Source organism: Streptopelia decaocto (assembly GCF_964273445.1).
Source record: "Streptopelia decaocto genome assembly, chromosome: 2".
NCBI classification, from domain to species: Eukaryota; Metazoa; Chordata; class Aves; order Columbiformes; family Columbidae; genus Streptopelia; species Streptopelia decaocto.
Genome location: NC_138655.1, coordinates 13,227,450 through 13,245,028, shown reverse-complemented (window position 1 = coordinate 13,245,028; position 17,579 = coordinate 13,227,450). Strand labels below are relative to the sequence as shown.

General features: G+C 42.9%; 2 protein-coding genes and 1 long non-coding RNA gene across 9 annotated transcripts in view; 2 read left to right on the top strand and 1 right to left on the bottom strand.

The window, feature by feature from the left end:
• Positions 1-17,579, bottom strand: part of ZHX1 (zinc fingers and homeoboxes 1) — a 71,229-nt gene that overhangs the window by 26,666 nt on the left and 26,984 nt on the right. For 2 of the 7 annotated variants that reach the window (XR_014183443.1, XM_082046745.1), the window contains exons 1-2: positions 4,411-4,992; positions 3,418-3,528 (exon numbers count right to left, since the gene is read on the bottom strand). The gene's annotated coding sequence lies outside the window, so the exon portion shown is untranslated. The other 5 variants (XM_082046739.1, XM_082046740.1, XM_082046744.1 and 2 more) reach the window with 5 other exon arrangements.
• LOC309436237 lies at positions 8,447-9,768 on the top strand. Its single transcript, XR_014183311.1, has 3 exons — positions 8,447-8,629; positions 9,349-9,484; positions 9,631-9,768. It is a non-coding gene; the product is annotated as an uncharacterized lncRNA (long non-coding RNA).
• Positions 10,742-17,538, top strand: LOC309436236 (ATPase family AAA domain-containing protein 2-like). The gene is made up of 5 exons (XM_082045265.1): positions 10,742-10,884; positions 12,064-12,465; positions 13,142-13,266; positions 15,585-15,713; positions 17,070-17,538. Exons 2-5 carry the CDS (start codon positions 12,180-12,182, stop codon positions 17,115-17,117), a joined length of 588 nt encoding a protein of 195 aa, XP_081901391.1. The 5' UTR covers positions 10,742-10,884; positions 12,064-12,179; the 3' UTR covers positions 17,118-17,538.

The window sequence follows — 17,579 nt, the reverse complement described above, 5'->3', positions numbered from 1 at the left end:
TAATCACACTCCCAACCTATAAACAGGAATTCGAGCCTTAAACTTACATAAAATGATTGCCTAATTCACAGCATTCATTGTAAGCTAACAGCTATTTCCCATCCCATATATGTGGCTCACAAGATGCTTTGAAGACTCAGAGAGCTGAATACATGGGACTTCTACCATTAGAAAGTTCAAAACCTCATTTCTGTCCTCATGCCTGGTGGGGTGAATTTGGTGCTGGCAGCACTGAGGATGCCGCCTTTGCCAAAGCGCGAGGGCTGGCGTTACGCACGCCTCATTACACAGCTCTGCCTGCCCACTGTTGAAACAAAACTGCCAGCCTTCGAGGCCTGCTGGAGCAACCACTTTAAGTGGTGGGTCCCCCGGCAGCGTGTTAGAAATTCCTTCAACTCCTAGTGAGATCAACGGGTAAGGAAAGTGAGCAGCGGATCGCAAAATGCCGCTGGGGAAGGCCGAGGTGCATGGAGTGAACCTAAAACACCAAACTCACTTTCTTAAATGGCTCCAAACATAATCTGAAGCCTTGTCTTTGGAAGCTGGGTATGTTGAGCTCCCCTAGACTCATCAGGCACAAGGACAGGTCATGCTGCTAAAGGATGTTTGTGGCAATAAATTCTTTGCCATCTTTGACATTATTTAAGGACTGCAAAAACTAGCATATTCAAAGTTCTTTACCATTTTCCTAAAGGTCCTCCCATAAAGCCATATCTGTTCTTCTTCTAGTTGCCAGAGATTTTCCTTGCTTGTGTGCTTTAGCGTGATACTGCTCTTTTGACAATTTTAATGGTATAATAAATGCACTAAACATTCCAGTTCCTGACCCTTTAGATCATACTCTCTTTCATTGAATTCTACTGGACTTTAGCATTTACTATGATCCCAAAGCTCTTAAGGATAAAAGAACGGTACTGATCTTCCAACAAGCGTCAACTGCAGACTTTTGTTTAATCTGGGCTGATTTCTAAAGCTGGTTAGAAAGGATTCACTGGTTGTAGAGACACTGTTCTGTGAAATACATTAGAGTTCACTGAACTCTGAAGAATATGAAAAAGACTTGAGTGGACCTTCTGAAGTTCCTTCCAGCTCTTTGACAGAAAGAGATCAGAACTGGAAATGAACCATCAGTTAAAGTGATGCAAGGCACGGAATTATGAAATGCCATCTGGCTAGTACAGGGTAAGGAAATGTATCATTTTTGGTGGCTTCCACCTCCACAGAAAAAGAAATAACTGTTTATGCAGCAAAGTGGTTTGAATACTTGGGAAGGTCCTGAACTAGCCACAAAAAGTTAAAGAAAAGAAAAAAAAAGGAGAGAAGATGAATTGGCATAAGGACAATAAATTAGAATTAATATTAATAATAATAATAATGCCAAAGACATAAGTATCACGACCCTTTGATAGCCTGAGGGAAGAAGCTGCTTTAATGGCTAATTTGACAATATTATAAATTTAAATAATAACAACAGAAAATTGTATTCTTATAGGTATATATTCAACAAAGGTGATGCTACTGACACATAGTGGGGAGACACATGAGTAAAACACTAAGATCAATATTGCTGCCTATTTAGGAAATAGCAAGTAAACAGAAGAAAAAGGGGGAACAGGTTACTTGTTTACAAGTCACTGACAACTCGGAGGCAAACCATCTTGGATATTTATGGATCAATGACCCTGCATCTAAAGTGCAAGGAGGGGGAATATTGACCATTAATACACAGAAGAGAACAGCACGTCCATGCACTCAGCTAAAAATGTTCAGAACCTTCCCCCATGCCATGACCCCAGAACTGTTATCACACAGGACTTTAATTTAATAAACAAGACACTGAAAAGATCATTCTGTAAGTTTTGCAACAGGCTCGGGATTTCTAAAAACTGGAAAACAAAAATATACTGAATTTGGCACTGTGGAATTCTTGACTAGACCTCAGCTTCACAGGTAAAGAGAAAGTGCCCACTGAAATAAAGATTAGCCATAGCTTAGCTACAGGTGATGTTTGGTTATGTTTATTATGTGCAAACAGAATTAAACCCCGTCTATATTACTTGGTGTGTTAAAAGTTCCTGTTTCATAAAGCTGGAAGAAATCCTGAACTCAAACTTGAGGAAAGAATCTGACTGGACTTCACAGATATATGACCATTTAAAACAAAATTCTTCTAAAGTCACATCCAGACAAAAGGGTCATCAATGTTAATCATAATTAGATGAAAACACTAACCAAAATAAAACCTTTTCCTCAGATAACATACAAAGAAATGGGGGAAAAGCAGGGGGAAAGCTTAGGGATCCCAATAAGTTTAAGTGAAATGCTATAGACTGCTCAGCGAACCAAAAGACACAGGATACAGTACATTAGGAACAAAAGAAACACTAACAATAGTACAAAGTCTATTATCTGACAGAAATTCTACAGTACTGACAAATTCACAAAAGGCAGAACTGTTCAACACACAGCTCCAAGTCTCCAAGGATATCTTGGTACAGTGATAAATATTGTCTATTCCAATCATCACCAACAGTGATAAATAACAGCAATTAAGACCAGACAGCAGGACACTGGATCCAGCTAAAGCACATACAGGTCATCAAGGGTGTTGCAAGAGAGGAAATAATCCAGAAGAGAGTTACAAGAAACACTAAGAGCAGAAAACTATGCCTCACAAAGAAAAGCTCTACCTCAGACTGCTGTGTTTTACAACTACAAGTTTGGGGACAACTGTAACATACACAGGCATTACCCAAATGTGATAGCAGAGGGCTTTTCAGTCTAGCAAAGATACAAGAACAACTAGCCTGAAGTTAAATGCAAATCATTTCAGTTATAAAAAATGGCATCTACTCGTAATCGGCTCAGGGGAATTCATTTAACACCACAAGTGAACCAGACTGCCTTGCTGGCAACGTTTAAAGACAGTAACAAAAGGGTTTCCTACATGATGCTGCTCACTCAAAGAGGTCCTAATTCAGGGCAGCCCTATAGTTTGTATCATGCAGGTTGTTTTAAACAAGGTTTCTCTAAGTACTCACAAGCTTTCTTTTTTTGTGTGTGCCAAATTCTTCTGAGCAAAACCAAACAAAAAACAGACTGCTGGTCAAAACCAACAGCACAGCTTCTAAACTTCCTCTCTCATTCCTACGTTTAACAGAATATTTGTTTTCATGTAAGGAGTTTAATAACAAAATCCATTTTTATTTATACAATATATACACACTTTCACAAGTCCAATATGCAATCTGTACATCTCTGTTTTAAAAATAAGTGGCAGCTATTCCAGCTTGTAGACCAAGAGACATCTCAGCCTTCACATGGCAGTTTGTACAAAGTAAACTTCTCCATCCTTCCATTAACTCTTTAACCTACCAGAAAGTCCAAGCAGCTCAGAAATAAAGCACAAGGACCTACCAGCTAGTGTTCAGGGTTGCAGATACTCTGAGCCCTGTCAGAGATCCAGAACTGCCTCCATTACGTGGTTTATTGAAGCCGGTGCTGATCTCCAGTGCTGCACATCCTGATCTAGGGGAGAGACGGGTGTCAGAACGCATCCCAAAACCCCGACACCCCCGAAGCGGGAGCCAGGCACCTTCCCCAACTCTGCCCGCACATCCACCGCGCTGCTCCGCGCTCGCCCCCGCTCCACAACGCCACGGGATGCGAGACGGCTCTGGAGCCACAACTTCATGGCTCGTTGGTACCGTCAGTCTGTCAGTCAGTCAGTCAGTCTGTCTGTCAGTCTTTCTGTCTGTCAGTCAGTCAGTCAGTCTGTCTGTCTGTCAGCCAGCGGCTGCGCGCAGCCCGGTGACACCGGCTGGGAACTCGCTCGCTCCTCCGGGCGCACCGGGACTGAACTTATCGACTCTCGGACTGGCGAGTCAGACGGAATTTCCTCCGCCACGCACAAGCTGCGGCTCCAGCGCTGGCCCGGGGCGGAGGAGCGATGAGCGGGCAGAGGGGATGCTCCTCGGGCTGGAAGGGGTTGGACCGGGCAGCACGCAGCGCAACCAAGTTACGCCCCGGCGCTCCCCCCGCCCCGGCTCCCCCGGCAGCCCGGAGCCCGCCGCCCTCAGGCGATGCCCGCGCCGCGGGGACAGCGCCGGCCGCTCGTCCGCCGCCGCCAGACAATAGGGAGGCGGGCGGGGCGCGGCCGGCCCACCGCGCCCACCCCCGCCGGGCCCGGCTCGGCCCTCCCGCCGCCGCCGGCCGGGAGCCGCCCTTGCCCCGGGGAGGCGCGGAGCGGCGAGCTCGCTGGCGCTGCCCGGTCCCCGCCGGAAGAGCACCTGGCCCGTTCCCCGGAGGGAAGCGGGGGCACGCCTCCCGGGGGCTCGCCCGCCCGCCTCCCGGCGCCGAGAGCCCCCTGGTCCGCCCGCGGTAGCGGCGGTGGGAGACGCGAGCCCCTACCTGCCGGCGCCGCTCCGCCTCGCCCTCTCAGCCCGCGCCGCCCGCCTGCCCGCCCGCCCGCCTGCGCTCACCGCCGCGCCGCCATCTTGCGTTTCACAAACTACTGCACTTCTTTTGGGGCGGGGGGGCGGCGGGTGAGCCGGGAACTCCCAAGGCCGCCGGCCGCCCGGGCCCTCGCCTCGCCGCCGCCCGCAGCGCCCACTCGCATCCTCCCGGCGCCTCGCTGCCCCGGGGCGGGTGCGCGGGGAGCCCGGGCAGCGGCGGCCGGTGCCTCAGCCTCCCTGGCAGGGAGCGGGGGCGGAGCCGCTCCGCCACCGCCCCGCCCGTCAGGCGGCGGACACCAGCCGGAGGCCGGCCCGACCCCGCCGAGGCAGCGGCCGCCCGCGGGGGGCTGCCCGGGAGCCGCAGCCCCGGAGCCACCGGCGCGCTGCCGCGGGAGGGACGGGGTCGGCAGGCCGGGGGTCCCGGCTGCCAGAGGCGCCCGCACAGCCCGCGCCCCCGCCCGCAAACTTGGGCTCCGCGCCGGACCCGCCCGCCCCGCTCCCGGGCGGGTTTGGGGACAGCGGCGTCTCCAGCCCCGCCAAGTTCCCTCCCCGGGAAGGGCTCTGTCCGAGCTCTCAGCGCCCGGAGCTGTAGCTGAGGGAGGACATCGCCGCCGGGGCCAGAGCCCCAAACCAGGGGCCGTGGGCACAAAACTGACGTCTCTGAGGAAAAAAACCCACACCACTCCTTTTTTTTTTACTTAAAGAACTTGGAGAAGGGGACCTCTTCCTTTAGTAACGTACCTAGATATTTTAGTCAAGATTTGGCTTGAACTCCAGCTGCATGCTTCCCCAAAACCTCGCGTTTCTACATACTATTTCTTTCATCACTGTTTGCCATTTTGGTTCAGACACTGAAATACGATTGTTGTCAGGAGAAAGAAAAATAAAGATGTGGCTTGTGGGAACCATATACAGTTGGTCACGAAAAATCAAAAGTTACACAGTCATAAACATAATTCAAAGCGTGTAGGTGCAGTGTCCTGTCAAGACCAGTGACAGGAAGAAGTCTGATCAAAGCTTTGAGGGGAAAAGTTTTGCCCCCAGGAATGTTTCTGGTTCGTCATTTCCACACTGTCACCCTGGGTCAGTTTTTCAGTCATTTTGGGGAACACAGTCAGCAAACCACCCCATAGTCCCATTGAAAGTCAGTGACAGCAGCCAAAGTGACAATCAAGTTAAGGAAAAATGACATTAATTCCTTTATTAAATTTTCAATTAAATACACATCAAATTTTCAATATACGTTTTCTTTCTCCTGTGCTTGCCTTTGCCATTTAACCAATACACCAAGAGCAGGGTGAGCTGCTCACATACGGTTCTTATTTTAAAGTCTTAAGACTCATGTGGCTTTTTAAGTGTACGGTCGTTAATGATCAAAATTATTGTGTGATTAAAAGAGTAGACAAAACTCCCCAAAAAAGGTGATTCATTTTTTATCAATACCCTCACAGAAGTATCTCTCATAGAAATATATATAGGACAAAAAACATCAAACAAAAGCAGTTCAAGGGCTTTGAGCTTTCTTAATAAATTTTAAGATCTATTTTTTCATACACGTATAAATATATATGTAGAAGTAATCTTTATTGAATTATGCACAGACACCATAAGGCAAAAAAAACATTGCAAAGAAGTCAAGTACACGGTGCATAACTGAAGGCTGAAATTTCTTTCTTCATTTCCTAATAAGACAAAAAGACAAACCAGCAGTCAGCATGAATAAAAGCTTCTTCATAAAAAGAATAAAGAATCTGTACATACATACAATTGTTAGGAAGATTTAGCAAATACATGTATACCACCGCCCACCGGCTTCAAACACATCCTTACACATCCATAATAGAGAGTACTGAGAAGTATAGAGAGTAGAGAGAGAAGAGAGAGTAGAGAGAAGTATAAGAAAACCTTTAACATTTGTGTGCCTGTTCATCACTGTGTTTCTAAACTTATTTTCTTCTTACTGTTCTAGAAATGCTTATTACCAGCCAACATCTTGCAGGCCACGGTTCTTACTAGTTGGAGAACCAGGATATGGGCAAACTTCTCATTTGGCACCTGCCGTAATACATGCCCTGGAAAAGTTTCCCGTTTATACACTAGACTTATCTGTTTTGTTTGTTAGCGTCACAACACCAGAAGAAACATGTGCACAGTTATCTTTTTCCTTTTTTTAAACTCATAGCCTTCATGAATGGTATGTAAACTAGTAAAGTAAGCAAAATTCATTGTTACTGGAGGTGGCGTGTTTTGAATGTGCTGTTTTGTTTACTTCTGTCTGAAAATCCACTTTTCTTCTAGACTGAATGATACTGAATAAGGCTGTTGTACATGGCCATATTTTCCATTCACATTTACCGGTGAGGATGTTGCTGGCAGCTTGCGAAGCTGGGAGGTGCTGCTAATTTTTATGGCAAGAAATCCTGGGTCTCAGTGGGATCCAGGAAGTTGTTTTCATTGCATCTTAAGACTGTGCTCCCAGCAGATGGCTCTGCACCAGCCTGACTGCATGTCATGCACTTTGTGTAGCCTTCGTTTTTATTATATTTGTAAGGCAGTCAAGGTTTTGGGGAACAGATGTTTTTCTTTTCTTAAATATAGAGCTTCTATTGCTGCAGTATATGGAGTAAAAGCATTTACAATTGTACACTGATAAGTTTTTCTTAACTAGGAAAAATAAATATAAGCAGATTTAGTGTTATTTTCCTTTTTACTTTTAGGCAGGAAATCCATTTTGTTTGACATCACTGTATTAAAATATTTTGACCTTTAGTAGCAGCATTTGAGTACTGTACAAGTAAGGACAGACTCATTACTTGACTGGATACTCATGTGTCACATAAGAGGAACAAGTCCTTTTTTTTGTTATGTGATGGTTGCATCTACGGTCATAAAAGTACCATGTCTAGTCACTGCCTGGATAGACCACGTGCGCTTCCCACTTTGGAACAGGAACTCCCTGTGGCCGTTCAGGGCTTAAAAGTGGCCTATGAGAAAGGTGGGGACAGATTTTTTAGCAGGGTCTGTAGGAACAGGACAAGAGGTGATGGTTTTAAACTAAAAGAGGGGAGATTCAGGTTAGACATGAGGAAGAGATTTTTTACAATGAGGGTGGTGAAACACTGGCCCAGGTTGCCCAGAGAGGTGGTAGATGCCCCATCCCTGGAGACATTCAAGGCCAGGCTGGATGGGGCTCTGAGCAACCTGGTCTGGTTGAAGATGTCCCTGGTCATTGCAGGGGGGGTGGAGTAGATGAGCTTTGAAGGTCCCTTCCAACCCAAACTATTCTATGAATACTGATAATCTGAAGGGGTGCATGGAGAAATCTGTTTTGTGAAAGGGCTGTTGCCACTTCCTTCATGCAGCACATGCATCTCCTGTGCTTGAGGCTCCATCTGTAGGCAATGGCTTGTGGTCTTCCAAAGCCCATAATCTGGTCTGATGGGTCCTGTGGTAGTGACTGAGCTGTGCTGGCAGGGTGAAGACTGATCAGTTTTTATAGAAAGTACTTGAAATTATTAATTGTAAACCAGGCTTCTCCTACAGTGTCAGCCCTCATTTTGTCACATAGGTCTTTGTTCAGGCTGTGCTGCGGACTGACTTGGATGTGTGCCCGCTCTGAACTGAAACTGGTGTAGTCGCAGCCGCGTGGCCATTTCCCTGGACTAGCGCAACTTGCTGAAGCATTAGTCTTGTCTTTTCAGGCCACACCACCACACCAGCTGAGTGGTGAGGCTCTTCTTGAGCTGTCTTACACCTAAGGAGTTTGGAAATCAGGCAGAGATTCAGGTCTGTTTCTTTCTGTGTAGCAATGTGTATTTGCGTCAAAGTGAAGATCTTACCTTATCGTTAAGGAGCTGTTCTTTTGTTGGTTCATTATGATGTTTTGGCTTACGTACGCCTATTTTGTAAGATAGTTTGACTGATACGTAGTTATTTATTAGCCTGTTCTACACAGTTTAGTTTTGTTATCCAAACTTTAATTTTACCAGTTGATGCAAGAAGCCCAAAGAACAGCACCAAATATCATTTATATCCCACATATCCATTTGTGGTGGGAAGCTGTTGGACCTACGTTGAAAGCTACTTTTACAACACTACTGCAGAACATTCCAACATTTACTCCAGTTTTGCTGCTTGCGACATCTGATGTTTCTCATGCAGATCTCCCAAAAGAGGTATTTCTGTCCATACTTTTACTTTTTTATTCAATTTCTTGTTAATTTATAAATCCTTTAAGAATTGTAGTACTGTGCAATGTTAAGGAAATTCATTCTGTTATTAATCAGGCACCCTAACCAGGTCTCTTAAAATTTGCTTACACAAAACAATGCTGAAGGCGTTTTTTGAAAGTGTGTTGTGAGTCAAGTGATTCACTTGGACTCACCCTTTTCCCCTTCTCACACACTGATGCGCATTAGACAGATGTATAAATTTACTTCGGGCAATAATGCCAGTGACTGCAAGATGGTGAGGTATGTACTTAGTCAAGAATACACGGTGCTAAGAGTGTAAATGAGAGCAAGATATTTCTACTGAAAACATTTTTACTGAAAAGGGAAAGATATTTTTACTTTAAAAAGTAAACTAACAGACAGCAAAGCGGGTAAATACAAAGTAAGTAGTCTGGGATGTGGTGAATGTCACCACTTTATCAGTGCATCTTACAGTCCCTTCATTGAGCTTTAACTCTAGGCGTGCCCCTTAGAAGAAGGTATTTTGTTTTGTCATTTTAACCTATGAAAATCTAAGGTTTTGAGGCCAAGAAGATAACTTTTCACGGTTTGTCTTATCCAGATGATTATTTAGTTTAATTTAGAAAGGTACTCATCTTTTGGAATAGAATATGAATTTGTGCAGCCTTATATCTGACAGATCTTTTCTCCTCGTGCTTTAGATAAAAGAATTGTTTATTAATGGTGATGATGAAGTTTTCGAAGTCCAGTTGCCGAGTAGAGAAGAAAGAAGAATGTTTTTTGAGGACTTAATTGTAAATCAAGCTGCTAAACCTCCTGCAACAAAAAACAACACAGGTGAGGATGTTCTACATATAAAACTTTGCTAACTGTAAGTTAATTGCTATACAGGATTTGCTTTGGTGGCAATTTTCTATCAATATTTTTTTATATGCTTGTATTTGAGTATCATGAATTGACTACAAGTTTCTGATCAATTGAAGCTTGGCAGACATTGGAAGAGCTGCCTGTAGCACCGCCGCCTAAGCCTCGACAGCTGACAGAGGAAGAAGTAAGAAAGCTGGAGGAGCAGGAGGAGAATACGTTGCGTGAACTCAGGATTTTCTTAAGGGATGTGACTCATAGACTTGCTGCTGACAAACGTTTCAGAGCATTTACAAAGCCTGTTGACCCAGAGGAGGTAAATTAGTGTTGATCTGTAATACCACTTTATCTGTGTGTATTCATAATTTCTCTGTGTTTGTATTTCTCAGTGTTTGTGTGCTCTTTATAAGAAGATTTATCTTTATTTTTTTGACCATACTCTGATTTTTCAAGAAGCAGGAAGTGAATTTTGCTTTTGGTTTTGCTGACTCGTTGAGGCTCTCAAATGTCTGTTATTTGAGTATTCACTGAAGCCCGGGTTCCTTCTAAAACGTCTTTAGAATATTTCAGTTGGAAGGGACCTACAACGATCATCCAGTCCAACTGCTGCTGAGACCACATGCCAACCCATGGCCCTTCAATTTTCAAGCAACTAACTGGTTAATTTCCTCATCTTTGGATGTGTCATAAATACTGGGATTTTTAAGAGGTCTTATTTGACTTTATTAAAGTAATTAATTTTGGTATATACTGTGTTAAATCTCTTAGCACGTACATTTCATTTGTACGTACCCGATTATGACACAGTTATTAAACAGCCCATGGACCTGTCAGCAGTTCTCTCCAAGACTGACTCGCACCAGTACCTAACTGCAGGAGATTTTCTAAAAGACATCGATCTAATCTGTAACAACGCTTTAGAGTACAACCCAGATAAAGATCCTGGAGGTGAGGATGTGTTTTTATCCCTAATTTTGAAAAAATTAAATATATAAATTGGTAAATGTCACCTGTGGAGAGCAGAGTCGATATTACATCATTTTAAACATCCACAGAGACCATTTCTTGCCAGGTTGTAAATGTTGTAGTGTTAAAGTACTGGAGCATGAAATTGTTATAGAAGTGTTAATCAGTAGCTAGTGCTTTTGCTTTAAAAATTAACTTTTATGTTGTTATGCTGAAAATATGCACTGATACAATCTTTCAGAACCTTAAAAAGAGCTAAGCTCTTCAAAGTATGCTCCCTCTTACTACCATGTAATGCCAAAGGAGAACTCCGTTCCTGCGTGTAAGAAAACCGAGCCAAAGTGTAACGAAAAGATGAAGATGCCAGCAGTGCCTGTGGATTGCAGCACACCCCGCCTGAACGGCAAGTTGCATTTTATTTACACTCTTGGAGAAGGTGCTAAAGTCACTGATACCTTCTCTGCGCTTCTGACATAACGGGTTTCTGGGATGTGTGGTTCTTAGTGCCAGAGGCGTTACACTTTTTAAAGTTGCTTCAAAATGTGAGGTAAATCCAGGGGTCATTCTTTCAATGTGGTTATGAAATCCAAGTACAGCGGTTGGTTTATATTGTAAGACACTGGTCCTGACGGTCCGACTGACATTTAATGGCTCCTAAATTGCTGCTTCTTGAAGTACAAAATGTTGTTTGTGGCAGTTTCTGAGTACTCAACTAGGTTTTAGTTATATGAAACAGTATTTTTCTCCTCTTTGCCCTCAAATGCTAAAATCTCTGCCACCTCTTACTGTGTTTTCCTATTGAAGGGGGAAAGCCAAAAAAACAGGGGAGTGATAATAATAGATATGTAAAGGAAATATCATTATTTCCTCACTTTTCCTGTGAAAAGGTGATGAAAGAAGAAAGGGACCTGGGTCTTTTTCAGCTACAATGCATGACATGGTGTGAAGTTTCCTGCTCTCACTGGCATGACTGGGAGTTTTGCCGTTGACTTCACCCAGCGCTTTGTGCGGTACTCCATGGATACACAGAATGGTGGGGTTTTCCGGAAGGCAAAAATTCAAAGTTTGTTTTAAACAAGGCTAACTGAATCAGAAAGCATATGAGGTGTGGTTTTGGACATTTTTTTCTCCAGTAAACACTCCCTTAAATTTGTCTCCCTACATCTGCGCAACATTTGTTTAGCTTTTGAAGTTTCCAGCTTACAACAGACTTAAAGAAGGGCTGGTCTCCAAATGCTTTTCTGTTCTTCATATATATTAGTTCACAAAACACGACGTAAACAACTTCACCTAGTAACCTTTCTTTGCAGTAATAATTGCTGTCTAAAGAAAGAATTTTCTGCTCATAAAATGATGGGTTTGTGATTGAAATTCTGTAGCTAAAAATCAAATCTTGGCAAACTGACCTCATTAACTTGCAAGTCTTTCTCTAGACATATGTAGGGAAACAGACAGTGGTACTTGAGCTCCTTTGATCATTTTCCTTGTAAGTCAGGAAGACGAGGATGGTGGATTTTGAAGGAATACCTGTTTTGGTAATGTTTTAGATTACTTTTTTGGTATCTCTTTGTAGATACATCAAAAAGAAAACGAAGAAAACGCAAAAGGAACAAAGTCTCTTCAATTATTGCAACAAAGAGGAGGAATTTTCAGTTCAATAAGGAGAATAAAGTTCCAGAAGACGAAAATAAAGTAGATAGTGATGAAGACTGTCCAGAAAAATGCATTTCTTACATGGATCGCACTGAAGATGAGTCCACACAGGATTCTTCTATGGAAGAAAATGAAAACATACCTCAAGAACGACAGAAAAATGGCAATGAAACTAAACCTGGGACAGACAATGAAAGAGAGAGGGTTTTCCTTGTGTCTAAATCTGCTTCTGGAAAGAAGAGTGTCATACTTCCCTGAACATTCAGATCTGAGAAAGCGGAGTGAAATGCCGGATTGTCAAATAGTACAGAGTTCTGAAGACGAAGATTCAAATGGTAAGCGAAAGGTCAAACAGATCATTTAGTGCTTTTTCCTTCCTGAGGAGGATTACACTGTTTATTAGGTTTTAGCCTTCTTTACTTCCATTCTGTTATTTCTGCTGTATCTCTCCAAAATCAGCACACAGTGTTTCTTGCATAATGATGCTGCCCCTCTAGTTACGCCAGCCAAACTCATGTTTTTCTGCAGCTTCTGACTTTTTCATTCTCAAGTTTCTTTTTCAAATGGTACATAATTGAAAAACAATCGTCGGCTTTCTGTTATTGTGTGAGTGTCACCTAAGTTTAAAAGCTGCATTTCAAGCAGCATGGCCCCACGCGTGGGGAATAGAAGTCTTATATCCTAATGTGTGTAACGTATGTGTTTCCTAAGCTAAATTACTTTGGAGTTTTACCGTGCAGTACTGTAATGGCAATATGACAATATTTTTTTCCTGTTTTTACTCTGCCTTTTTCTCTAGTGATTTTTTGTATGTGTCTGAGTTTCTGATTATTACAGAGTAGTGACTTTTGCCAGAAAGAAAGTAAAAGTCAGGCATTTCTCACTGAAAAAAGGGTAACAGGTCTGTCCCTGTCATTGCAGGGAGAGACTGTATTCCAGGTACAGGATACTTCACTGAGACCGTATTCCAGAGAAACAGAAATCTTGACTTAAGAAATTGTGTCATTCCAGATTCGTGGGTGCACTGTACGACTCAGACGAGACGTTCCCGGGTACAAGAGCAACGGGCGATAGGTGTCGAGAAAGTAGTGGATATTCTCAGCCAGCAAGTGACTGTGGATCACCATGAGCTCAAAGTAAGTCTGATTTCAGTTTTGCTAATACTGAAGTAGGACATTTTCTTGCTACATGTACAGTTGTAAATTAATCAGTTGTTAGACAATGCCAATTAAAAGAATTGATGGGTGGGATAAACAGCTTGTGAAATAACTCAACCTGCAGTGGACTGTGACTGTGTGTCCACACCTGTTGTAGGCTGCTGTTCTGCTTTGGGTGAACTGAATTGTGGGAGAGTGGGTTCTCTTCCAAATTTTTAATTTGCGAGGACTTGTTGAATTTGAACATAGCCCACTGACAACCTGCTAGTACTCTTGGTTATTAATGTCTTAACAGTTTTTATGATAGATTTGGGGATTTTGTTTTGGTTTGGGTTTTGCATGTTTTCATTTATTAGAAACCAGAAAAGGACCTTTATTTCTAGGAGCGATGACTATAAACCTGAAGTTAGCAAGTTGACATAAAGCTCATCATGCATTAAATACTCATACCTACTTTTCTGAAATTATTTCAAAATCCAGTGTTAGAATTTTGCATTTATACAGTTAACAGTATTTATCAGGGTTTTCCAGTCCCTTGTAAGAGCGAAGTTGCTATCCTAGGCTACAGTTGGGGAAAGGTTAAAAATGGCCTCAGCTGCACGAGGTAAAAGAGGTTCCTTTGCATGAATTGGAGAGGGTAGAACAAGGACCCGATCTTGAGGGGATATTGCAGTGAGGAGAATGAGGAAAGTTGTTAGGTTGCAGTCCTGGCAGTTGGCCAGTGCTGAGGAACGCTGATCTTTACCTGCCTTGATGAGAAAAAGAGTATTCAGTGGATGTTTCCCCCTGTGTGGGGAGAATGTGACCGGATAGGAATCCCCCTGGGTGAAGGGGCTCAGCAACAGTTTCGGTCACATTTTTAACTGTGACTTAAATTGTAGAGGTGAAACTTAGTAGTAGATTTCAGAGGGTTTTGCTGTTCATGTCTGCCTGTGTATGTAGAGAAGCCACATGGGTTTTTTATAGAGTCAGGGTGCTAACAGCATGTGCTCAAAAGTTATTGCCCACTGGATAAATGGTACAGTAGAGCCCTTATCTATGTTTCAGCTATAAGGAGAGCTACAGTCATTAAACGTGTCTTTTAGAAAACTTGTTTCATTAACACGGGTGTTGTTGGGACTAGCTGCTCATACAAGGGAGCCTCTTTGGAACTCACATGCAGTGAATAAGCTCAGTGAACCTTGAAAATATTAGCTGCTTGGCTTTGTTTGGGTCTGGTTTTTATGTGCTTGGTCATAGGCCTAGAACTTTATGAACATACAGAAGAACACACAGTCATCCGTGTGGCAGCAACTAGAAACAGTTTCACAGGGGATGTTGACCATACACCTCTGTCACATCGCACATTTTCTGTTGGCCGCAGCTGAAAGCACACCGCGTGGTTTTTGTGTGTCTTATCTGCATGTTGTATAGAGTGGCATTGAGGGGAATACTCAAATTTGGTGCTCACTGATCTGAGGGAGGCACACTTAGATGACAGGCAGTTGTAAGGCAGTAATATTTGCATTGGGTTGCCTGCTCTCCTAAGCTGCATCTTCACAGCCTCACACAACACAGAGAACAGTGACAGCAGTGGACGGTGGTGCTGCCACTGGCTTGTTACTGATGCTTTCCCAGAGATTATCACATTCACATCTTTGGTAACAAACGCCTGTGAGAGACGGGCAATCTGCTACAGGCAGAGTCACTCTGCTAGTTTATCCACTCCTCAGTTGAAAGGTAGGAGCCCACTGATGTGACTTTGCTTGTTATCTGCTTCAGCCACTCGAGCAGCGTGTGCTGCCAGCAGAGTTGCAGGAACAGTGCACGTTCAGCTAATGGGTAAAGGTGAGCACCTGAGGATGGTTCTGTTTGCAGCTGGCACCTACAAGATCTGCAGCCGCTTCCCGAGATCCGTTTTACGGTGCCCGGCATCGCAGCAACAGTTCCTCTGCTGCAATGGAACAGTGGCTTGGCTGTGGCAGCTGCTCTGTGACAAAGTGGATGGTGTCATTCCCTGCTGTTCTGGAAGCAGCTGATTCACAATTAGATTGGTGATGTGATAGATTGATTAGTAATAAAACACTGTCTGAAATTTAAGCCTTCCTTTTCTCTGAAGTATGAAAAATTAACTCATTTTCTCCAGTTAAAACTTGTGAGATAGTTAATCTGTTCTCTGAAGTGTCACTCATATTTTATTTAAGAAAATAAGATGTCACTTGTGTTGTATTGGTATTGTTTAGCTTCTGAAAACATAAAGAGCCTATTCAAAGGGTCTTGCGCTATTCTAAACTTGTAGTTTCCATTTTTTTCTTCAGCAACTGTTGCATTTTGTCACTACGATGACTAAGAACATCAATATATTTTACCTGGAAAAGCTATATGCGGTTCTTTGTCATTGCATTTACAGACATCGGGAAGATTATGATAAAACTGAATTATTGAAGGTAAGTTTTTTTGTCTTATAGCATTTTCTACCACTCTTATGCATGTATGTACACTTGTGTATGTGTGCACTCTGGACATTGTGCTTATTTAGCATTATCTTTACTGCTTAGTTGCCTGTGTTACAAGGCTTTTTCATTTCAGTCTGGAAGACATTTCTCCATGTTGCAAAACCATTGTTGTATCTGGCATAATTGTTGGCAGTTTCAGCAGGAAAAGGCTTGAACTTGAAGACAATGGTCCACCCACACAGCCCTCTCCAAGCAGTTAACCTCAGCCTGTCAATAGTCCTTCTCCAGAACCATTTTTTGGGGCTGGGGGGCTATGAGAGGAGGGCGCTTCTCTCAGTCTATCGCTTCTGTTTCTCCCCTCACAGGCAGTCAGACATGGTCATACTTGGTACACTGGGCATTCCGTTCTTGAGAAGAACTTACTTGAACCATAACAAGAGGTTGAGACTTCATTCTCTCTCTCTTCTTAATTAGCATGGCTCAAGCATCTTTAATTTGACATACGGGGAGCTTCCTGCCTATGCCAGTTTAGTGAGACAAATTATCTGATCTCTTCCTAGAAGAGAGGATTTCCGAGTTATCGGAACTCAGCCAAAATCTTCCAGAGACACCCATGGTCCCAGTCAGCCATTGCAAGTATTAAGTCGACGTAGATAGGTTGGATAGTCAGTCTCCAAAATCCTTGAATCCATTTGTCTTTGAGATGCTTGTGCCTGAGAATAGATACAATTCTTTATGCCTCTCAGTCTGCCTTAAAAAAGAGGAGGCCTCTTCTCTTCAGCCCTGCTCATCTCGATCTCTTCTTCCACATCTCATAAAGAGTTAGAACAGACGCACCGTTCTGATTGTGCAACAGCGAGGATTCTTTGCATTCAGGGAGGCCACGCCTGAAAAATACGCCCTTCTCTCACCTCGTGTTTTGCCATGAGAAGGGATTGATTTATGTTATCTCAGGGCTTGTGAGCTTTTAACAAAAAAACATATCTCCTGTGCATGACTGCAAGTCAGTGAGGAACAAGCTCTGCTATATGAAGATACAGAGTTTAACAAGTAACTAGAGTGCAGAAAATAACATTTCCAGCTTTTAGTTGTGGCTATTCAGGAACTGTCTCCTCCATCTAATTGTTGAAACCACTGTTGATAAGGATCCATAGTCTCTTCATAAAATAGATCCATGCAGTACTCTCTATTATGGATGTGTAAGGATGTGTTTGAAGCCGGTGGGCGGTGGTATACATGTATTTGCTAAATCTTCCTAACAATTGTATGTATGTACAGATTCTTTATTCTTTTTATGAAGAAGCTTTTATTCATGCTGACTGCTGGTTTGTCTTTTTGTCTTATTAGGAAATGAAGAAAGAAATTTCAGCCTTCAGTTATGCTCCGTGTACTTGACTTCTTTGCAATGTTTTTTTTGCCTTATGGTGTCTGTGCATAATTCAATAAAGATTACTTCTACATATATATTTATACGTGTATGAAAAAATAGATCTTAAAATTTATTAAGAAAGCTCAAAGCCCTTGAACTGCTTTTGTTTGATGTTTTTTGTCCTATATATATTTCTATGAGAGATACTTCTGTGAGGGTATTGATAAAAAATGAATCACCTTTTTTGGGGAGTTTTGTCTACTCTTTTAATCACACAATAATTTTGATCATTAACGACCGTACACTTAAAAAGCCACATGAGTCTTAAGACTTTAAAATAAGAACCGTATGTGAGCAGCTCACCCTGCTCTTGGTGTATTGGTTAAATGGCAAAGGCAAGCACAGGAGAAAGAAAACGTATATTGAAAATTTGATGTGTATTTAATTGAAAATTTAATAAAGGAATTAATGTCATTTTTCCTTAACTT